Here is a 23,966-nt window from a genome sequence, read left to right as displayed (position 1 = left end):
GGCGTGCGGCCCGCAGCCCTTTAAATTCCCGGCGCGCGGGAACCTCAGCCCAACAGCCGCAGGCTGGCGAAGCGGGCCGGCGCGCACCCTCACCAGCCCACAACTGCCCCCGCTCCGCCCCCTTGTCCACTCTTGTCCAATCAGCAACTTTCGCTTCTGGTCCGTGTTCCTCCCAATCTCTTTGCGCCTCCGCCCCTACACCCGGCGCCTGGGCCGAGGGGGCGGGGCTCCCCGCGGGGTCCCTGGGCGAGTGCAGAAGTCGCGCGCTCCCCAGGAGTTTCGAACGCTGTTGGCCATCCAGGCAGAAAAAAAATACCAGAGCGGCGGCCAATGGCTCGCCAGAAAGAACCCGCGCGCTGGCCCGGCCCCGCCTCACTCTGTTAAGAAAGAAGTGTAGGCCCGGCCATTGGTTCGCGTGATCTGTCACTCGCCGCTGCGGCCAGCGGGCAGGGGCCTTGCGGTGATTGGTTCCGCCCAGGCGCGAAATGTAACGCGGGAAAAGTCAGAGTGGGGACCACAGCGGCAGGTTGTTATTTTCGGGGGTTCAGAGGCGTGAGTTCTGCTTTGCTGTCACCTCAAACCAGGCCGCTCGCTACTTCCCGTGGCTGCAGCCTGCGTTGGGGGGTACAAAGAGCGAAGGACGGGCTTGACCCGAGGTTGGAGGTTAGCACTGACCACCCGGTGCCCGCCTAAGCTTACTCCGCTCCTTCGCTGGCCGCCGCACAGGAAGATTCCAGGAAACGTCCGCTTGCCATGAGCCAGCGGGACTGAGAGACAGCAACTCGGAGCAGAGCGGGAGAGCGGCGCGAAAGGCTAGATCCGGGCTCAGGGAGTGCGGCCAGCAGCCGCCGGAGCTGCGGATCGGGGCAGGACGATGATTCGGGGCGTGGAAGCGCCGATGGCGGAAAACCCGCCGCAGCCGCCGCCGGTCATCTTCTGCCACGACTCCCCGAAGCGGGTGCTGGTGTCGGTCATCAGAACGACCCCGATCAAGGCCACGTGCGGCAGCGGAGGGGAGCCGGAGCCGCCCCCGCCGCTCATTCCCACTAGTCCTGGCTTCAGCGACTTTATGGTGTACCCGTGGCGCTGGGGCGAGAATGCGCATAATGTGACGCTTAGCCCCGGTGCCGCAGGGGCTGCCGCCTCGGCCAACTTGCCCGCCGCCGCCCCTCAGCACCCGGGGCTTCGGGGCCGGGGCGCGCCCCCTCCCAGCGTCTCCGGGGGTGAGGAAGAGGAGGAGGCGAGCAGCCCAGACAGCGGCCACCTCAAGGTGAGCGGGGCGGGGCGCGGGACAGCCGGACGGTTAACGGTGTGGCCAGGTGGCCGGCAGCCCCCGCGGACGCGGCGGGCGGGGCGGGGCGGGGCCGATTTTAAAACGCGAACGAGCTGGGGCCCCGGCGGGGTGGGGGCGGGTGACAGGACACTGACGTCACTGCCGCGCGCCAAAAAACGGGTCTGGCGCGGGGGCGGGGCGAGGCGGTGGCCACGTGATGCCGGCTCGGGGAGGCTGGGCGGACCCGAGGTGGGCGGTCAGCAGGTGCTGGGGGAAGGAGCTCAGCCTGGGGTCGCGGAGGGGGCGCGTCATCCCTCCCTGCGAGGTGCTGGGCAGATTGCTGGGTCCTCGCTGGCGGGAAAGGGAGGGAAGTGGCTCCCTCCTTGAGCTGTTTACTCTGGGTGCGGGAAGAGAGGTGGCTGCGGAGTTTGTGCTCCGTCTCTGTAGATACCTGACTACGCTAAAGATGCCTTGCAGAGATAGCCGAAGAGTGAGAAGGGACGTCGAGGAATCTTGGGCAGTGGAAGTTGGGCCTTCTCTGCCTTTCGCTCATCGAGCGTACTTCTTTGCTAGGTGCTGAAAGAGCACCGTGGCATGGGATGCTGTTGTCGCTAACCTCGAATTGATCGTACTGTCATACTGTTTAGAGCTGGAAAGGATGGGATTACCTGGTTTAAACATACAATTTTACAGATTAGGCAGTTGAAGTTTAGAGATTGGTGAAGGGACCTCCCCAAGGTCACACAGATGGGTAGTGGGAGAGCTGGGACTGTGGTTGAGTTTCTGTGGCTCTTAGTCCTGAAACTTGTGTTCCGGGTGCCTGTCCGCAGACATGAAGACTATTCTACTTTAATATCTTATACACTGTAAATGTTGAATAAAGGTGCTCAGTAAATAGGTATGCAATGAATGAATGGTGCTGATATACGGTTACTATTCAGGTTATATGTGTTAACTGACTATATAAAATAAACAGTTTGCAGATGATAAAACAAGTATATCACCTAGTGGTAAGTGCATCTGTGTTGGCAAATACTGTATTTATAAATTGAAATAAGGTTGCTCATTTTACATGCAGTAGCAAAGACGTTGAATGTCTATGTTGTTTGAACCCGGAGGAAATTGATACACTTTATGTTACTGGTGTCATTGTTATTACAGAACTCTTAAGTTAATAAAACTATGTGCTTTCACACACTTACTCTTGAAGCTGCACTTCAGTAAAAATTTGAAAGATCAGTCAGTAGAAATGTTCATAATTGTGCTGATCTCTAGGTGGCCCTTAGTAAGATGGATAGGTATCCTAGAAATTTTTCTGTGTTCAGACCTTTTTATAAACACATATATTAGATTATATAGTTGACCAACATAGGGGCATTTGTGCATAAATACTTGTGGAAGATTTTGGATTTATTAATTATAACAATCTAATTTGGGATTATCCAAGACAATATTAAAGATAAATGAAGTCTGCAGGTATGTTCTTTTTGGCCTGGCAGACTTATTTTCATACAAACCTTTTATAAAAGTTGCTTGCACAATGCATAGGTTGGAATTTTATTTCCACTTTGTCCACCTCTTTTCAGAGGTAAAATATACCAGAAGTTATGAAGAACATGTGAAAGTGAAAAGGCTGGTTTATATTTCACTTTTTTTCTCCTCACAGCTTTTCATATTGTAACTGATAAATTATCAGAGGAATTGATTCTAACTTGTCCTTTTATCAATGAAGCAATCTAAATACAGCTCCAGAAATTCACCATTTAGCTTGACAGTCTTATCTTGCAGGGTTGGGAGGAGATGGGGCAGGGGAGACTGGAATATGCCTTTATTTAAGGAAGTTACCTAGTTGGATTTGTGATTAGTACCCTCTAGACTAAAAGCAGGGAGTCCCAGTTCCCTTTGTTTCCTTCCTGAAAGTGCTTGTAGTTCTTTATCTCCACATGCATCATGGATGAATCATACTGACTGAATCTGCTAACTTTTTTGGGAAGATAGGGGACAAGTTTGCAATAAAGCTGATGATGCCAGTAACATGTGCCCCTCTACCCCCTTCTCACTGTGTAGGTTAGAGGCAACGACAGCGGTGGTTTTGAGAACAATAACATAGCCCCTTTACGCTCTTCTCAGTGTATAGGTTAGAGGCAAAAACAGCTGTGGGTTTGAGAACAACATATGTATCCATTTGCTGTCTATTTGTTGCTACTGATCTCAAGGGAGGCGTCTTGAGTTCTGCACACTGGGTGTCCGCTTCTGGGTGCTTTCTTGCTTGTTCCTGTCCAACAATCTCCCCTGCCTGTGGGAGGAACATCCATCATCTTGGCACTTCCTTTGTCTTTTCATAGCAAGATCGTGTAGTACTTTTGCGGGTATAATTACATATTAGAATTAGATCTTTTCCTGTAGAATTTTGGGAGGTAAGGGAGCAAGTCTAATTTCCCTCTGCCATAGGGTATTTCAGGCCTCCCCATCTTGTGCCCTTGTACCCATGAGGTTACTTCTCTGCTGTGGGACCTGTGTGGTTTGGCTTCTCTCTGCTTAGCCTCAGATACCATTCACTCTTCAGGACCTGCCAACTGCCTATCCTCCTTCCCCTTTCTATCACACGAGCATGTCAACCATCTATCTAGACTTCACACAGCCTTACAAATAGCTGATTAGTACATAATAATTACTACCATATTAAAAATAACATGTTAACATAGTAGCCACCATTCATTGCCTGACACAGCGAACAGCCAGGCTCTGTGTTGAGCGTTTTGAATTCCTTTCCTAATTCACCTTGTTTACTTGATAAAGGAGGAATTCGAAAGAAGAGTCCCCGTGATTAAATTTAGTTACCATCGTGGTAGGTGGCAGAACTGATTGGAATCTTCCAGCGCCCTTGCTCTTAATCCCTACATGAGATTGTTCTTGTGTATATTATGTGTGAATTGCTTTTAAGGGTTTATTATATTTTTTAATATTAAGCTAATGCAAGTAGACTTACCACATACTATTTATACCTATCTATGTCTCAGTGGAGATGCTTTATGAGGGCACATACAATAATTCAAATTAAAGACTTGGAAAGTTTTACAGATAGGTCAAGGTGGGGAATAGAGTTAGGATGCAGCTATGGGAGCCATAGAAAACTTAGATCTAACTCTGACTTCAAAAAGGGAAATATGATAAATTACATGTTCTCAATTTCTTACCAATGTACATACATATGCCTCCCACTGAGTCCTATTTTTCTTTTCCTTCTAGGTTGTGATTGAGGTCTTTATTTGAAATTTACTTTGTGTAAGAATGTGTCAAGGACTTCTGGTTTTTTTAGTAATCACATGAATACCGAGTTTGAATATAATTTTTTTCTAAAGCCTAGGTAAATGTGTACATTATATCAAGTGGTTTGAGAAATAGCCCCAATTAAAAAAAAAATCCTCACCCAAGGATATTTTCACTGATTGTAGAGATGGAAGGAGGGAGGAAGTAAGATCTGTTGCCTCCAGTACCTGCCGTGACTGTAAATCCAACCAGCAACCTTTTGGTGCCTGGATGACACTCCAACCAACTGAGCCATCTGAGCAATGTGAGAAATAACCCAAATTTTATTAAAGAATTTTAGTCCTGGCTGATGTGACGCAGTTGGTTGGAGGATCATACCATACACCAAAAAGTTGCAGGTTCAATTCCCAGTTAGAGCACAAAATACCTAGGTTGTGGATTCTATGTCTGGTCAGGGCGCATAGGGGAGGCAACCAGTTGGTGTTTCTCACAGCGATGTCTGTGTGTGTGTGTGTGTGTGTGTGTGTGTCTGTCTGTCTCTCTCTCTGCCCGCACCCTCCTGCCCCCCGCCAAGCAATGAATAAAAATGTCCTTTGATGAGGATTAAAAAAAAATAATTTTTAAAAAGATTTTACTTATTTTTAGAGAGAGGGGAAAGGGGCGGAGACAGGGGAAAGAGAAGAAGAGAAACGTTGATCTGTTGCCTCTTGCATGCCTCCAACCAGGGACCTGGCCCACAACCAAGGCGTGTGCCCTGACCTGGAATCAAACTGGTGACCTTTTGGTTGGCAGGGTGATGCCCAGCCGACTGAGCCACCCAGTCAGGGCAAAAAATTATTTTGAAGTTAGTTACTGACATTGAGAACTCAACACATCATGAAATAGTTTAGAAAACACTTTCAAAATCACTAAGTTACGTTTTGGAGGTACTGAAATTCTATTTTTTTTAAAGATTTTTGTTTATTTTTAGAGAGGGGAAGGGAGGGAGAAAGGGAGAGAAGCATTAATGTGTGGTTGCCTCGAGTGCCCCTACTGGGGACCTGGCCCGCAACCTAGGCATGTGCCCTGACTGGGAATTGAACCAGCGACCCTTTGGTTCACAGGCTGGTGCTCAATCCACTGAGCTACACCAGTCAGGGCTGAAATTCTGTTTAAAACATGAAATTTACTGAAATATGCATACAGTGTTGGTAGTTTAATCATTTAGTTTTTTAGTAGCTTATTTTGCAGCAGTTGCCACATAATACCAGTGGGGTGTCTTAGAATTTGTTAAATTTTTCTTGCAAACCAAGCAGTCTCAACCAGATTTCTCTCTTAGGCTACAGGTATATTTGGTTACTGGTGAGACTCTATTGTTGTCAAAATATACCTACTGCTAAGGCCAAAATGAAAATAGCCCTTTTTAAGGAGCACTGCTTATTTTTTGTATGTACAATTAAAAGATGCTCTCTGTTCATTGATTTAGTGCATTAGATGATTCTTACTTACCTCGCTTAATTTTCTTAGTTGAAAGAATGAACTTAGTGAAGCCTTACTTGTATATGGCTAGGATGTTGTACTGTTTAGTTTTCCATTTTTCATCTGGTAAATATAAATGTGTGGTTTGTACCTAAAATGAGATCTTAGAATTGCTGGGAAGCAGCCACATGGTTAGTTTTTTTAAAGTATATCTTCCTCCCTACTAAACATGCCTTTTTTTTCTTTTCTACCAGAAACACAGACATTATTAATGAAAAATCTTAAAATTTTGATATCAACTAACTAATCATTATTTAAAAATTTTAATAGTTGGCTGCATATCCCAGCTAGCCTAGTAGTCCTGTTGTGCCTCTGGCCAAGACCTCACCAATATGCCATCTCAGACGTAACACTCCATGGAAACCATGATGTTCATGTTTCACAAACTTGCTGGGGATAAAGGCTACTTAACAAAGGAGGACCTGAGAACACTCATCCCTGGATTTTGGCCCTGGACTGTGGCCCTGGACAAAATAATGAAGGACCTGGACCATTGCCGAGATGGTAGAGTGAGCTTCCAGAGCTTCTTTTCACTAATTGCTGGGCTCACCATCGTGTGCAGTGACTGTTTTGTGGTACGCATGCAGCAGAAGGAAAAGAAGAGGGCAGCACTGAACAATTCTTCTACCCTGATAAGCGTCCTCCCAATGTGTCACTTAAGGACTGTTTGCCCCACAGCTTCCCCCTATGTAAGGATTTTATGAGCATACTGAGACTCTTAGAAAATGTACAAATAAATTCCACCCCCACTTGACAAGAGAAAGAAAGCCCAATTAAAACCAGATAGTGGGGAGTAAAAGGGCACTAAATGGTAATGGAAAAAAAGTATAATAAAGATTAAATTTTTTAAAAAGCCAGATAAGCTTTTGAGTTTTATATTGCTTGCATCTTCTTGCCCTCAATGAACACATTTTATTTTTAGTTCTTAAAAAAATGAAAAATTAAATGAAATTGTAATAATCAACAGTCGGTTTTTATATATTTAAAAATACTAGTATTAGGAAAAGGATTCTTTCATGGCAGAGGAGCTGTATATCACTAAGGTTTTTAATTAACATGACGTCATTAACAGAATCACCTATTTTTATGGATCATAGATGCTATTTTTTTTGTTTAGGAATTTTAAAACTATTTAAAAAATTATTCATGATATGACCATAACCAGCAACAATCTATACAATTATTGTGGCTCCATAAATGATGGCAGTGGGTGCTCTAATTTTACTCATGGCTGGATCCCTCTTTGCTAATGCTGGGTGAACAATTTTATCAAGAAAGACTAGAGCTAAATATAGCTAGTGAAGATCACAGCCAAGGAGTAAAGGAGGTAAAGATGAAAATGTTTGATAACCTGCAATAATTGCCAAATTGATTTGCTCATATGATCTTAAATAAGTTAACTTCCAGTTAGGACCTTGCCAATTCTGAACTTCATTGTAAATGGAAACTCAAGAACTATATGGTAGCCTTTTGAAGCTTTTTCTCAGAAGTCACATGTGTAATATCCACTCACATTTTAGTGGTCAAAGCAAGTTACATGGCGAAGTTGGCCTTATGGGTATCTACAGCGAGAGAGAGGCAGTAAATATTTTTACAATAGTATAACCTTCCACAGTGCCTTTGCACATTACTTTCTTGTCATTTGTGGCAAAAACCAAAAAAACTCACAACATAAAATTTACCATCTTAACCATTTTTCAGTGTTAACTACGTATATGCACATTGTTGGGCAATAGATCTCTTGAACTTTTTCATCTTGCAAAACTAAAACTTTACTCACTGAACTCTTTTCTCTCTGGACCCATAACTTTTGGAAACCACCCTTCTACTTTTTGTTTCTGAGAGTTTGACTACTTATTTCACATAAGTGGAATCCTGTAATATTTGTATTTTTGTGACTGGCTTATTTCTTGAGCGTAATGTTGTCAAGGTTCATCCATGTTGTAACATATGGCAGGATTGCCTTTTTTAAGGCTGATATTTCATGTATGTACCATGTGTTCTTTACCCATTCATCTGGTAGTGGACATTTAGATTGCTTCCACCTCTTGGCTGTTGTGGAATTAGATTTTAATATCTAAGAAATTTTTTGGCCCTGGCAAAGTAGCTTAGTCGGTTAGAGCAGCATCCCAATATGCCAAGATTACAGGTTCAATCCCTGGTCAAGGCACATACAAGAATCAACCAATGAATGCATAAATAAGTGGAGCAATGAATCCATGTTTCTTTCCCCTCTTTCTAAAATCAATAAATTAAAAAAAAATTTTAAAACATGATTTACTCTATAAGTTAACTCATCTATGTTGAGATTGAGTTTTTCAAGTAAATGTTTATTTTAGGTAAGTTATAGATGTATAGAAATATTAAGATAGTACAAAGAGTACATAAACCACATACCCAGTTTCCCCTATTTCTAACATCTTACATTAGCATGTACATTTGTTAAATTAATGAACTGAATTGATACATTATTAACTAAAGCCCATAGTTACTCAGATTTCCTTATTTTTAATTGAGCTGAAATTCATATAACAAAATTAACCATTTTAAAGTGTAATTAAATTAATTGCCTGTTGCTCTGACTTCCGACCAAGATGGAGGTGTAAGTAGATACGTTCTGCCTCCTTGCACAACCAAAAGAAGGACAACAACAAATTTAAAACAAAAATAACCAGAACTGCTAGAAAATCGAACTGTAAGGAAGTCTGACAACCAAGGAGCAAAAGAAGAAACATTCATCCAGACCAGTAGGAGGGCAGAGATGGGCAGCTGGGGTGGAGAGGACGCTCAAGGCTGTGGCTGGAGGACCAGGTCATCCCACATTTGTGTGTGGATAAACTATGAGGAACAGTGGGGGAGGGAGGCAGATCGTGCAACCCAGGGTTCCAGTGCAGGAAAAGGAAGCCTCAAAGCCTCTGGAGGTAAAAACCTGTGCAGCGGCAGGAGAAACTCCCAGCCTCACAGGAGAGTCTGCTGGAGAGACCCATAGGGTCCTAGAACATATACAAACCCATCCACCTGGGAATCAGCACTAGAAGGGCCCAGTTTGCTTGTGGGTAGTGGGGGAAGTGATTGAAAGCCTGCCGACAGCTGAGCAAGGAGTACTGTTCCCTCTGACCTCTCCCCCCACATACAAGGCCATGGTGTGGCGATGCTTGTTGCCCTGTCCTGGTGAATACCTAAGGCTCTGCTCCTTACAACGTAACAGGTGCAGGGTGGAGGGGAATAAAGAGGAGAAAAAAACATGGGACAACTCTAATAGCATAATCAATAAAATACATATTAAAAAATAAAGTGTAATTAAGTGATATTTAGTAATTTACAATGTTATGCAACCACCACCTATATCAAGTTCCAAAACATTTTCATAACCCTAAAAGAAAGCCCTGTATGTATTAGGTAGTCACTCCTTCCCAATTCCCTACTACAGTTAAGTCTCTGGAAAATACCAATCTGTTTTCTGTATCTATGGACTTACCTATTCTGGATACTTCATTATATGGAATGATACAATATATAGCCTTTGGTGTCTGGCTTTTTTCACTTAGCATACTGTTTCTGAGATTCATCACCTTGTAGCTTGTATCATTTCTATGGCTTAATACCATTCCATTGTATCTGTATATGTACATTGTACCACACTGTTAGTTTTCCAGTGATTGAACCCTTTGCATTCCCATCAGCAATGTATGAAGGTTCTGATTTCTTTACATCCTTACCAAAAAAGACACTTAAGTTGTATTTTTTTAAAAAATATAACTTGGTATGGAGTAGTATCTCACTGTGGTTTTTAAATTAAATTCTTTGAGATTTATTGAGGTATAATTGACCTCATTGTAGTTTTGATTTGCATTTCCCTAATGACTAATGATGAGCATTTTTGATGGGTTTGCTGACCATTTTTATTGTATAACTACTATGGAGAAATGTGCATTCAAGTCCTTTACTCATATTTTAGTTGGGTTGTCTTTATTGTAGAGTTGTAAAAGTTCTTTTTATGTACTGGATGCTAGACCCTAGACCCTTAGTAGATATATTAAGATAATAGTGCAAATACTATCTTCCATTATCCATTTTTTGTCTGTGCTTTTGGTGCCATATCTGAGAATCCGTTGCCAAATATAAGATCATGAAGATTTATTCCTTTTTTGTTTTAAGAGTTTTACACTTTTTTGCTGTGACATTTTGATACATGATACATTTTGAGTTACGTTTTTGTATATTGTGTCAGGTAGGGGTCCATCTTCACCCCTTTACATGTAGAAATTAGTTATTTCAGAACCATTTGTTGAAGAGACCATTCTTCCCCCATGGAGTGTTCTTGGCACCCTTGTTGAAAATTAATTGGCGGCAGATAGGGGTTTATTTCTTGACTTTCAGTGCTATTTTATTGGTCTATATGCCTTTCCTTGTGCCAGCACCACACTGTCTTGATTGCTGTTGTTTGGGGTAAGTTTTGCAATAGGGAAGTATGACTCTTGTTTTGGCTGTTGGAGTCTCTTGCATTTCCATATGAACTGAGGATTGCTTTTTCTATTTCTGCAAAAAAGGCCTTTGGAATTTTGATAAGTGATTGCATTGAATCTATAGATCACTTTAGATAGCAATTGCTGTCTTATATTAAGCCTTCCAATCCAAGAACTGTATCCCTCAAGTTTTGATATGTTGTATTTTTGTTTTCATCCATGTCAAAGTATTTTCTGATTTCCCTTGTGATTTCTTTGATCCATGAGCTGTTTAAGAATGTGTTGTCCAAAATCCATATATTTGTGAATTTTCCAGTTTTTCCTTCTGTTATAGTTTCATTACATATGTGTCAGAGAGGATACTTGGGATGATTCAGTTTTTAAAAATTTATTGATATTTGCTTTGTGGCCTGGCCTATGGTCTATCCTGGGAAATATTCCATGTGCACTAGGGGAAAATGTATATTTTGCTTTTTTTGTGTGGCATGTTCTGTATATGTCTCTATAGGTGAAGTCAGTTTATAGTGTTGTTCAAGTCTTCCATATCTTTGTGGATCTATGTAGTTGTCCTATCCATTAATTGAAAGTGAGTCTCCAGCTATTTTTGAACTGTCTCTTTTCTCCAATTCTGCTACTTCTTCACACAGTTTGGGAACTCTGTTATTAGATATGTATGTATTTATAATTATCATTTTCCATTCTTCCACTTTTAACCAATTTGTGTTTTTGGAACTAAAAGTGAGTCTGTTACAGACAGCATATTGTTGGAACATTTTTTTTTTTTTAATCCATTGAGCTAATCTCTGCCTCTGAATTGGAGAATTTAATCTATTTACATTCAAAGTCATTGTTGATATGGAAGAATTTACTTCTGCCATTTTGTTTTTTTTGTTTTCTATGTCATATACCCATTTTGTTTCTCAGTTCCTCCATTGCTACCTTTTTTTGTTTGGTTTTTTGTTGTTGTTGTTGTGTACTATTTTCATTAATACAATCTTAGCTTCTATAGTATATAAAAACTCTGTTCATATATAGCTCTGTACCTCCCCCTTTTATTGTTGTCACAAATTACATCTTATATTGTGTTCCCATTAATTCTGATTTATAATTTTTAATACATTTGGCATTTGAATTTTAAACTATAGGAAAGAAAAGAGGAAGTACAAGCCAAAAATACAATAATTCTGACTTATATAGTTACCTTTACTGGTATCTGTTATTTCTTTGTTTAGTTTTGAATTTTTGTCTAGTGAAGAACAAAATTTTTAGATTTATTGTAGGGTAGACCTCCTACCAATGAACACTTTTAGCATTTGTTTGTGTAGGAATGCTTAATTTATTTTTTATTCTTATTGGGTTTGTTTTTTTTTTTAATTCTCACCCAAGGACATTTTTTTTCATTGCTTTTAAAGAGATAGGAAAGGAGAGAGAAAGGCAGAGAGAAAAACATCAATTGGTTGATGGACCCAGGATCATATGTCCTGACCAGGAATTGAACCTGTAACCCTTTGGTTACAGTTTGATGCTCCCATCAATGGAGCCACACAAGCCAGGGCTACTTTATTTTTGAAGGATAGTTTTGTTAAATATAAGATTTGTTGACTTTTGTTTTTTCTTTGAGCACTTTAAACATGTCATCCCACTGCTTTCTATGGTTTATCCTGAGAAATCAGCTGTTAATCTTATCTGTGGACTCCTTATATGAACTGCTTCTCTCATGCTGCTTTCAAGATTTTCTATGTCTTTTGTCTTTTTGATAGTTTGATTTAATGTGTATATCTCTGTTTATTCTTCCTAAAATTCATTGAGCTTCTTGGATGTTTAGAGTTTTGTCTTATCAAATTTGGGAAGGTTGCAGCCATTATATCTTCAAATATTCCTTCTGTCCCTTTCTTTCTGGCCTCTAGGTCTCCAATTATGTGTATGTTGGTATACTTGGTCTCAATGTTTGTGTCCCCTCCCCCCAAATTTGTGTGCTCAGATCCTAACCTGCAAAGACGATGGTGTAAGGAGGTGCTTTGGGAGGGACTTAGGCCATGCGAGCCCTTGTCAAAGAGGTTCTGGAGAAATTCCTTTCCCCTTCTATCATGGGGACACAGTGAGAAGGCACTGGCTATAAAGAAAGAAGAGGGCCCTTATGTGATTGTGCTGGCACCTTGATACTGGACTTTACAGATTCCAGAACTATGAGAAATAAATTTGTTTTTTATAAGTTACCCAGTATATGGTATTTTGTTATAGCAGCCTGAAGACCAAAACACTTGATGTTCTACAGGTGTCTTAGGTTATATTAATTATTTTAACTGGATAATTTGACTTATCTTCAAATTTGTTGATTCATTCTTCTTGCCCTTTCAAATCTGCCATTTAAAAAAACCTCTGCAGAGAAAAATTTCATTTTAGTTATTGTTCTTTGTAGCTCCAGAATTTCTATTTTTTAAAAAATAATTTGTTTTTTTTATTGATATGCTGTTTGTTGAAACCATGTTCTCCTGATTTCCTGTTATTTTTTGTCCTTTTTTCTTTGTCTAGTCACACCATTGTCTGTTTCTATTAATTCTTTCTCTGTATGGACCATAATTTTGTTTCTTTGCATGCTTTGTAATATTTTCTTGAAAACTGGATATTTTGAATATTATAATGTGGTAACTCTGGAAATCAGATTCTACTGTCTCCTCAGAATTTGATTTTATTGTGTGCTGTGGATTCTAGTTGTTGACAACTTTTCTAGACTATTTTTGTAAACTATTTTGTTATCTAAAGTCTGTTTCTGTAGCTTGTGGTCAGCTCGTATTTTGAGAGAGATCTCCTCAAATGCCTGGAGCCAAAAAAAGAAAGGGGAAAAAACTCCTAATTTTTGCAGAATGGCTTTGTGTTGTAGCTCTTTTTAACTGTTTAGCCACATTCTGCCTTACAACTCTGCCTTAGCCTTAATTTCCTACTTGTGCTGAGTATCATCAGTCAAAGGTGAAAGCTTAGTGTCTTTTCAGGTCTTTTCTGAGCATGCTTCCTGCCCTGGGCAAGCATGTAGCTTTCTAAATTCCTATCTTTAGGATTCATGGGCACTTTTCAATGCTGTGATTTCCTCTGAGAAACTCTCTTTCAATCTTTCCTCCCAGGCTCTTGGCATATTTCTTTGCCTCAATTGAATTCTTTTGCCCCAGGTAGCAGCAAGCTATCATTTGCTTCACAGGGTTTTGAAGCGGCTTTTCTACCCTGAGAGTTCTAAGTTAGGCAAAATAAAGACAAGTACCTTGCCTCAGCCCTTCCTCACATAGCCCCCAGTCAGGTCAACACGGACACAATTCTTTCATAATAAGGTCTGCTCTGTTCTCTCCAGAACCAGGGACTAGGTTCCCACACTGAGAATGAAAGCTGCTGTTTCCAAGACCACCTTGTGGTAGGGAAGAGGGGAAAGGGCAAGTAAAAAACTGCAAAGCTTCCCTACTATTTTCAGTTGCCTTTGTCTTAATTCATTGTTTGCTGAGTTGCTGTGTAAATCTCTACTTTCTGGAGTTGTGAGAAAGTTGGTTGTGACAGCTCAATTTTTCAGTGATCTGTGGAGGGATGGGTCCTTGAAACTACTACTACTACTACGCTATTTTTTTGGTGATGTCACTCAAGAAAGGTTTTAAAAAAATTATTTATTATGATATTTTGTTTTAATGAGTAGAGTCCAAGAAAGATATTAAAGTTTATGCAAATTGTTAACAGGATGGTATTCGACGTGGTAGACCCAGAGCAGATACTGTTCGGGATTTAATAAATGAAGGCGAGCACTCGTCCAGCAGAATTCGTTGTAACATCTGTAATAGGGTGTTTCCACGGGAGAAATCACTTCAAGCTCACAAAAGGACTCATACAGGTAAGCTGTGCAAATTTTAGAGAATGTCAAAAATTATGCGTAACTGAAAGCTGATTTGATGTTTGGGCTTATAAATTAATATTTTAGTTGCCTTATATCTCTTTATTGTAGTTTTTAAAAATAGGCACTGTGTATTTTACAGGACCAAGGTTCCTGTGTCTGCTACTTCAAAAGAAAGACCAATATCCAATAGGTCAGAGTTTTGGAGTAAGGAAAGGTTTATTGATTGAGAAGGTCTAACTTGAGATGGCAGAAGTAATTCTCAAATATATTTATTTATTTATTTATTTTTTCCATTACCATTTATCCTCCTTATAACCTCTTCCACCTCCACCCCAAATCACCATCCTGCCCATGAATCCTTTTTCTTTATTGCTCTACCCCCTCCCCAAAACAGCTGGAATTGAAAGGGAGGACAGGCCAGGCAAGGGGTGGGTACAGGCTCTATACAGGTAGACCTTGAAAGCGATCCAAACAACACTGTGAAATTTCTCAATCCCTTTGTTTCTGATTTGTCCTTAGACTCTCACCCCCACCCCTGATGATTTGAGTCCAGTTTTGGAGACCTCTGTGAAACTTTGAGAAACAGTCATTATTTTGTGCATACTTCCCACCCTTGAGGGTTAGGGGAAGCACCCTCTATGGCAAGGGACAGCTCTTGCAAAACCTCAAGCCTCAAGTAGACTTCCTGTAGTTCATTATATCTGCAGCAGGAACTGTTAGCCAAAGGGCAACAGAGAGAGGAAGTATTTCACTGTGTTACAAGTGAGTTTTTTTTTTGGCAGAGAGGGATGGCTTTCTGAACCATGTAACTTCTAAAGTTATAAGGTAATTAATCTAGTAATCAGGAATCTGATTACTAAATTTAGTTCTATCTTTCTACCTATCTGAATTTTACTTGAGAACCCTTAACTTGCCTGTATGATTGTTAAAACTGATTTGTTGGCCATATACTAAGATAATAATTTTCAAGTTTTTCATAAAATTTTTAGAGTTGTCAGTGTGCCATGAGAGTGTTTGACCTAGCCATTAAGGCTAAGGTGAAGTATAGTTTTTCAGAATGAAATATGTTGTAGGCAGCTATTTCAGGACCATCATACATCTTTATTTGTATAGAGAACCTAGACTTGCATTTAAAATACCATATAGAAAGTGAGCAAATACTATAGAGAGAGTTCCTGTTTTTCCTTGGAGAGAGCCTCAGAAGGAGGCTTATGGTTCTAATCATGGTTTCTAATAATTTACAGATGAGGAAACTGAGGTACCAAAGACCAAATGCAGCTGTCTTATAACATCTCATATCCTGAAGTCTAGTGCAATGCCGGTCATTACAGTAGCACATCGGTTCTTGAGCACTTGAAATGTGCCTAGTCTAAATTGAGATGGGCAGTGTATGTAAAATACACTTAGTATGAAAAAAAAAAAGAGTGAATGATGTCCTTAATAATTTTTGATACTGATTACATCTTGAAATGACTATTTTAGATATATTGGGTTAAATAAAATGTATTATTGACATTAATTTCACCCAGCCCTGGTTGGTACAGCACAGTGGGTTGAGCGCCAGCCTGTGAATTGAAAAAAGTTACAAGTTCGATTCCCAGTCAGGACTAGTGCCTGAGTTGTGGGCCATATTGCCAGGTGGGATGGCAGGGAGGCAAGAGATGGATGCTTCTCTCCCTCTCTTTTTCTCTCCCTTCCTCTCTCTCTCTCAAAAAATAAATAAATAAAATCTTTAAAAAAAATTAATTTCACCCATTTTTCTTCCCTTTTTAAATGTGGCTACTAGAAGTGGTTTACACTTTATTTCTGTGGGGCACTACTGGTTTAGAACTTGGGTTTTTAACTCTTAGTCCCCTATTTTTCCCACTGTTTTTATGGTTATCATCTTTTTTCTTTTAGTTTTTTTAATAGTTATTTTTTACTGTATTTTTTCCATTACCAATTACCCTTCTAACCCTCTTCCACCTCCACCCTCTCTCTTTCCTCCTCACCACAGTCACTATACTGTTAATCTGTGTGCAGGAGTTCTTTCTTTTTTGCCCGATCCCTCACCTTTTAGTTTTTGAAAAGATGTTTTTTAATGTTTTGTTAGAATATGCTTTTCTTAGCTAAAATGCCTGAAAAAGGTAAAGTTTAAATTTTGAATCATAAACTGCAGTGGCCAAGAAGTTTTGATTTTAGGTACAATCCAGTAAAAACAATTATTTAGTGAATATTTGATTTTGAGAATTTTTGTATTTTTAAAAAATTTAATTAGTCAGAAATATTCTCAAGTAACTGGTTCACAGGACATAGAGTACCTGTTGCCAGTTGTAGATAAGCTTCAAGACTATGTGGCATAATGAAAAGATCCCTGAGTCCCAGTTCTGGTCACTCTCCTACAGTGTGTCACCCAATAGGATACTTCCATGCATCTGCCTACTACATCGTATATCAGGAAACTGAGCCCAAGATTTCTGTGGTATAGTTAAACTCTAATATTGTGTGTTTTGTAAAAAGCATTTCTCATACCATTTTAAGTAATTCTGCATCTCCTGTGTTTTATGATCTTGTGTCCAACTATCACAACCATTTTGTATGTTTCTAAATAATAAGAAATTTAGGGAGGACTAATTAGTGTTCTCTGAGTCATATTGGAAGAACCAGAGTATAATTGTTGATCAAAGAATGTTTTTTTCAAGAAATAATTATGGTTGAGCAACATTTTTGAGCACCTTCTCCAACCTAGCACTGCACTGAGTGTAGGAATTGGAGTGGAGTACAAGGTATTATGTATCTTTGTGTAAGGAGAGTACCATGATATGTGAACAACATAGGATACCAACTTAGTGAGAGGATACAGAGCTCCACTGTTTGGAGGTAGAGGGAATTTCTTGAGAGCCTCCAGGATTGAGAAGATTTGAATGGGCAGAGAAGATAGGATTTGCAAAAGAGTAGAATAAGATAAGGAACTCCCTCTTGGCTACAGTGAATCTCAGGGGTGAAGTAAAAATAAACCCTGCCCACTAACCCAGTAGCTACATTACAGATTTTAGAGTATCACATAGAAGTCAGCGGATAATTTTTCTTTGTCCAAGGAGTGTAGTAGGGTGTAGGTGAGTCAGGGGGTAGTTACTATGGCAATGAGTTCTGTGCCAGCTACTTTGGAAGTGTTGTGCAGGTAGATTGACTAGAGGGCAGCCAGGGCTTGTTCTAGGTTGAGTTGCCAGTCAATCAAGAGAAGTTGCAGTGGGAAGTAGGAAAAGGAGACATTTTAAAGAATCGGCAAGAGGTTGTGATTTAGATTACGGGGAGAAAAAATATGGGCTAAGCTGAAGATGATAACTTTAAGGATTTGAACCTGGGTACCTAAAAGTTCAAGGCCTGAAGAAAATATTGTGCTTCCAAGTGGATAGCTGCTGGATACCATGAAGGACTGTCTTTGGCATGTTCACTTGCAGCTCTGTCGAGGTTGACATGTTTTATTGCTGTTTGGAGTCATGATCTATATAAAGGTTGATATTCTCCACCTGGCCCTTTTTCTCACCTTATTGTGCCAGAAATAATGTATATAACATCTGTCTGCTTAGGTGAGAGACCTTACCTGTGTGACTATCCAGACTGTGGAAAAGCCTTTGTTCAAAGCGGACAGCTCAAAACGCATCAGCGTCTTCACACCGGAGAGAAACCTTTCGTTTGTTCAGAAAATGGTATGATGTTAGGGGTTAAGTTTATGCAATAACTAGTTGTGAGTTAGTAGTTAAAATATCTTTTGCTTGAATTTTTGGGGAGGGTTTTTTTAATCAAGATTTTAGAAAACAGCCCAGACTGTTGTGTCTAAGTGGGTTGGGTGTTGTCCTGCAAACCGAAAGGTTGCTTGTTGGATTCCCCATCAGGGCACATGCCTAGGTTGCAGGCCAGACCCCCAGTTGGGGGTGTGCGAGGGCCATCAATCCATGTTTCTCTCACAGATCTGTGTTTCTCTTCCTCTCATTCTCCTTCCCTTCCTCTCTCTCTAAAAATAAATAAATCTTTAATAAAGATTTCGGAAAACATCATGCTCAATTTCTGGGAACTGATTGATGTTTTTAAAAATAAAGTGTTTCTTTTTTTAGGTGATAATCTTAAAAGGTAACTTAAAATACTATATCCAGTTGTAGGCAGTAGAAAAGTCTACAGCTTTTATAATAGGCTTTTAGTTTGGTTTTAAACTTGTTAACTATTAAACTGAAGGAAGCATATGATTGTCTACATTTTCAGTGAAGAGGGAAATTTTACCATCTTAACACTGTCACTATTAGTAATTTCTTACTACTTTTAGTGATTTTCTTAATCTCTTATCACAGTTTCTTAGGGTATTTTTCTTGTGCACATTTTTACGTAGTTATAATTGAAATTAAATACCATTTTGTTCTGTAGCTCTGTGGTTTCCTTAATTATTGTCAGTTGTTACAAATGTCTACAGGCTTTTTCATCTAGTGAATTTGTTTAAGCATATACTAGTTACATCTGGATTTTTGCCCCTAACCCCCATATTGTTCAAGAGTCAGCTGTATACAATTATTGCCTCATTGTTGATACTATTTAATTTGTTTTAAAAATTTGTTACTAACAAAGTTGAGGATCATGTTTTCCTACTTAAAGCTGTTTGTCTTTTGGGATGTTGTCCTCTGATAGATTCAAGAATAGAATTCAGAGGGTGTGAACATTTTTATGACTCATGCCAATGAATCACTTCCACTGGGGTTGAATGCATTTATAATGTGGTGATCAAGACGTGAAAGAACAACCATCCCATCCTCTTCACTAGCATTGATAAAATACTGTGCTTAGGGGTTTTTTTCCCCTCCTCTAATTCATAGACTGCTAAATCTCATTGTCTTAATATATTTTTCTTGGTTATCAGCAAAACTGAACATTTTCCATGTCTGCTGGATGTCCAGATTCTGATGAGTGTTTCCCTCTGTGTTCTAAAGGTTGCCTTAGCAGATTCACCCACGCAAACCGCCACTGTCCGAAGCACCCTTATGCCAGGCTGAAGCGGGAGGAGCCCACTGATGCTCTCAGTAAGCACCAGACCGTGGACAACCAGGCTGCTGCTGAGTGGTTGGCAAAGTAAGCCTCTCCCTGGACCCCACTGTAGAATACCACTCAGTGCATGGGCTGATGCTGGGGACTTTACAGCTCTCTTAAAATGAGTAACTTTTATACCCACTTTATGAAATACAATAACTTGAAATGGTGCTGTATTTTCTTAAGCTACAGAATTGTTAGGAGTATTATTAGGATCGGTGTGTGAGAGGAAACTACTATATGATACTAGTCTCGAGTGCCCAGACCATAATTTATTTTAAAAGCAAAAGTTTGCCCCATTTTAAAAGAATGTTTTATACATACTTCATTTGTTATTAGCGCAGCCCCTATTCATTTTCTTATATTAGAATTAGATATGGGCTGATTATTATAGGGATATATGTCTCTATATAGCCCCATATCCATACATACAAATATGTATGGATATAGCTGTATATAGAGAAATGTTCTCCTGAAGTTCAAAAGAACTCCCAGTTTAACGCTTTTTTTTTAAATGGCAACAAGGTGGGGGGAGGCAATATTAAAAAACTTCTCTAAGGATATTTTGATTTAAAGAGTCATCTCTTTGATACAAACCACCAGCTGCTGACTGTGCCACTCTCGAGCTTCATCAGCTTCCTCTGCACTTGGGATAAAGTTTGGAGTCCCTGAGAGTGCCAGTGGAGCTCTGCCTTCCTCTGGCAGGGAAACAGTCTCCAGCCATCTGGGCTCCTGATTCCTTAGCACCACACTCCCTATGGTTTCTGGGCCTTTGTGGTCATTGCTTCCTCTGTGGAATATATCCACTTCCCTCTTCATCTAGCCACTTGCTCCTTCTTCATTTCTTACTCAGATTAAACTTCACTTTAGGAATTTCTTCCCTAACGTGCTTACCAACCCCCAAAACAAGCAAGGTTGAACTCACTTAATAGGTGTTTTTATAACATGTTATTTCCCTTTTCAAAACCTTTATCATATAGTCATTCATTCATTCAGTGTCTGCCTGTCTTCCCTGCTGAACCATAAGCTCTACAAAGGCAGGGATTGTGTCTGTCTTGATTACTATATTACTTTGTACCTCCTCCTTCCTTCCTGGCTGGACTCCACTGCCCCATTATCTCTAATTTTGTCCAAGCCAGAAACTTGTCGGTTATCCTTGTCTTTATCCTTTCCCATCTACTCAGTGACAAACTTAGGGAATCTATCTTAACAACTCAGATTCAGCTATTTCATTGCTTTCAATCCATTCTCCATGCTGCTGCCAGAGGGATCTTTCTAAATACTAATGTGATCCTCGGTATGAAGCCTAAGCCCTTTGTTGTAGCTTCAAAGATCTTCATTACTTGGTCCCTGTGGATCTGGCTAAACTTACCTTTTGCCAGTCTCCTTTCCTAGCCATCCTTCAAGTCAAAATGAACTGTTTCATTTCTTTTTTATACCTCTGAGTATTGCCAAAACTTTTCCAGTATGAGTAGTCCTGATTTCGTAAAATCTAGGAGTTGTACTTTTTGTATCTGATTTTAAAAACAGCTTTACTAAGGTATAATCGACATACAATAAACTGTACACATTTAAAGTGTACAATTTGATACGCTTGGACATAAGTGTGTCTGTGAAGTCATCACCGCCATCAAGATACTGAACATATCCATCACTTCCAACAGTTTCCTCAGCCCCTTTGTAATTCTTCACTCCCACCCCTTCTTGCCTGCCTTCTCCCCCAAAAACTGATCTGCTGTCACTATAAACTAATTTGCATTTTCTAGAGTTTATACAAGTGAAGCCATACAGTATGCACTCCCTGATTGCCTAGCTTCTTTCATTCAATGTAATTGTTTTGAGATTAATCCATGTTGTTGACTGTATCAATAGTTCATTCCTTTTTATTGCTGAGTAGTAGTCCCTTGTGTGGATACACCTCAGCTTGTTTATTCATTCATCTGTTGTTTGGGCATTGGGTTATTTTTGGCTGTTATAAAGAAAGCTACAATGAACATTAATATTCAAGTCTTTGTATGGACAGTTTTAGATACAATGATACTGTCATTTAAATGTGCATTTCTTTAGTTACCAGAGAAGATGGAACATTTGCATTGTGTTTTCTTTTGTGAATTACTAGTTAGCCATGTAATAGAATAATGGTGGTGCTCTTAAATTTTTGAATAAGCTCTATGTGTTACAATCTGTTAAGTCATATTTTGTGGGTTTAAAGTTTCTCATAGTTAACTCTGTGGGTAGGATAAATATGTTTCTAATGGTTATTTGTTCTACTATTTCTATTCTTTAGTGCATTTTACATGTCATCTTTAAGGCAGCTGTAGTTTAATGGCAAAAACACATCATCAGAGGGTTGAGTATAACACTCAGCACTTGCCAGTTTTTGATTTTGGAAATCTGAGGAAATCCCTCAGTTCTTGAACTTGAATTGTTTCCTCTGTAATGAGAAAGATATGCAATATATGTGAAATCACTTTACAACTTTTTAAACCAAAACACACTTAATACCATGGAAAGGAACCTTTTTTAAAAAAGTAAACATCTGAAAATGTCATTTATACCATTTAACTAATGCTGATGCATTTCGCATAGGTATTGGGAAACAAGAGAGCAGCGTACCCCCACCTTGAAAGGAAAGCTCGCTCAGAAGGCCGATCAGGAGCAGCAGGACCCTTTGGAATACCTTCAGTCTGATGAGGAGGACGATGAGAAGAGCGGTGCCCAGCGCCGGCTACAGGAGCAGCGGGAGCGCCTGCACGGAGCGCTCGCTCTCATAGAGCTCGCCAACCTGACGGGGGCGCCACTGCGCCAGTAGCCTGCACACTGACTCTTCCACTGTACAAAAGTACCGCCCAGCATACTTAAAACGTAGATCCCTGGGCATAAGCTAAGCACCTTATTTGCTTATATAGGCTGCTATTCTGTAGAAATTAATGAAGAATGTCATTGCCCCAGAATATGGGGTGAGAGAGAATTGCACTTTTTAAAATATGGTAATGGATTGTTGTAAAGTTTAAAATATTTTGTAAATATGGGACCTCTAGTACAGGGTAGGAACTACATATTGTGGGAAGCTAGATTTTGCAAGTTTAATGCATTCATTGGAAGCAGTTCTCACAGGAAGCACTTTTTGAATAAGACACTTTTATGAAAAAACGGAATGAAACATGTAGCCAAAGAAGGTTAAGATAGATTATTTATAAGATCATTTTTAACAATGTATATTAGTATGTTTAACAATACTGTAAACACTGAAGTAAGCAAGAAAATGTAAGGTGTTTGTGAGATGTATATTTTTAAATTGCAAAATATTGTGACTAACAGTACTAGAGAAGTGGAAAACTGACTATTTTGGAAGATGTCCTAAGTTACAGACTTTGGAAGAAAAATAGATATCCAAGGAGCTTGGTAAGATGCATAATAGTTCAGGATTTTAAAAATTGGAGTAAAGTCAGTCTTATTCTATCTTTATTAGAACTTACTATTCTGTTTAGGTTTGAAAAGCACTTGTCATCTCGGTAACTTGGGAACTTTTGCACATTTCATATTTCTCATTTGCTGAAATTGAGTGATTAATCTTGCAAAGTCTAGGTAAACCTTACTAATCGTTTTCTTCCTTCCTCCTTCCCTTCCTCCCTTCCTCCCTCCCGTCCTTCTTTCCTTCCTTCCTTCCACATGAGCCCTGTTTGAGATTTGGCACTTGGATTTTTATTAATAAAATGGATATCTACAGGGCTCTTTTGTAGTGAACTGTTTTAAATCTTTTGTTAGCAAACACTAAATTTTAATTGTACTGCTTGTTTAGAATTATTAGCAAATGAAAGCCTCCTATTTATATTTTCAGTGCATAAAGCTACCATCTTGCTTTTCAGAGTAACATGCCAAGCTATTTTGTGCTCACTAAATTTAGCTATCAGTTAAACATTGCAGAAAGTATTAGCTACTCAAATAAGTAGGTTTCTGGAATAGTTTTAACTGCACGTGTGTTAACTAGTTTGGTGCTTTTAAACCATTTTCCCAAATAGATGAAGTTTTTAAACACCATTTTATGTACTGAAGCATGAACATAAAAATCAAGAGCTAAGCAGTTCACCTCCTTTATGTAGGCATAAACCTCCATCATTTTAGCTTTTGTTTAAGCAGGAACATGCATAATGTGGTAATTTTTATGGATTGTTTAATTGGAGTAAACCTCAGAGTAATAGAGGGAAATGGGCTCTTCGGCGCCTTTTTTTTTCTATTTTTGAATTGAAGTAGTAGCCTACGTATACAGTTTAAACATTATCTAAAATGTAGGCTTCTTTCTCCCCAAATCCCAATGTGTTACAGTTACAGTTTCACATATGTAGCAGTGGGGAAGGGGAGGGATGTAAATGTCTTGAAAAGGAGCGAAAGTTTGAAAGATGATAGTAACAAATAATGTGCATGATGAGGACATACTTTACAAATGTAATCCTCAGTACAGTGAATTACAAATCTTGAAAGATGTTTTTGTAATAAGAAAATTTATATTTGTAGTGGT

At 39.6% G+C, this 23,966-nt stretch overlaps 1 protein-coding gene and 1 pseudogene across 1 annotated transcript; both read left to right on the top strand.

Moving 5' to 3' along the window:
- Positions 1-874: 874 nt before the first annotated feature.
- Positions 875-22,259, top strand: ZNF367 (zinc finger protein 367). Its single transcript, XM_054587965.1, has 5 exons — positions 875-1,270; positions 14,242-14,392; positions 17,965-18,084; positions 19,351-19,489; positions 22,037-22,259. Exons 1-5 carry the CDS (start codon positions 875-877, stop codon positions 22,257-22,259), a joined length of 1,029 nt encoding a protein of 342 aa, XP_054443940.1.
- Positions 6,394-6,828, top strand: LOC129082307 (protein S100-A10-like; annotated as a pseudogene).
- Positions 22,260-23,966: the final 1,707 nt, after the last annotated feature.

This window comes from Pteronotus mesoamericanus, unplaced genomic scaffold (genome assembly GCF_021234165.1).
Source record: "Pteronotus mesoamericanus isolate MK-2021 breed Mesoamerican mustached bat unplaced genomic scaffold, CSHL_Meso_final scaffold_125, whole genome shotgun sequence".
NCBI lineage: Eukaryota > Metazoa > Chordata > Mammalia > Chiroptera > Mormoopidae > Pteronotus > Pteronotus mesoamericanus.
Note: the sequence above shows the minus strand (reverse complement) of the source record. Positions and strands in the feature narration are given on the sequence as shown.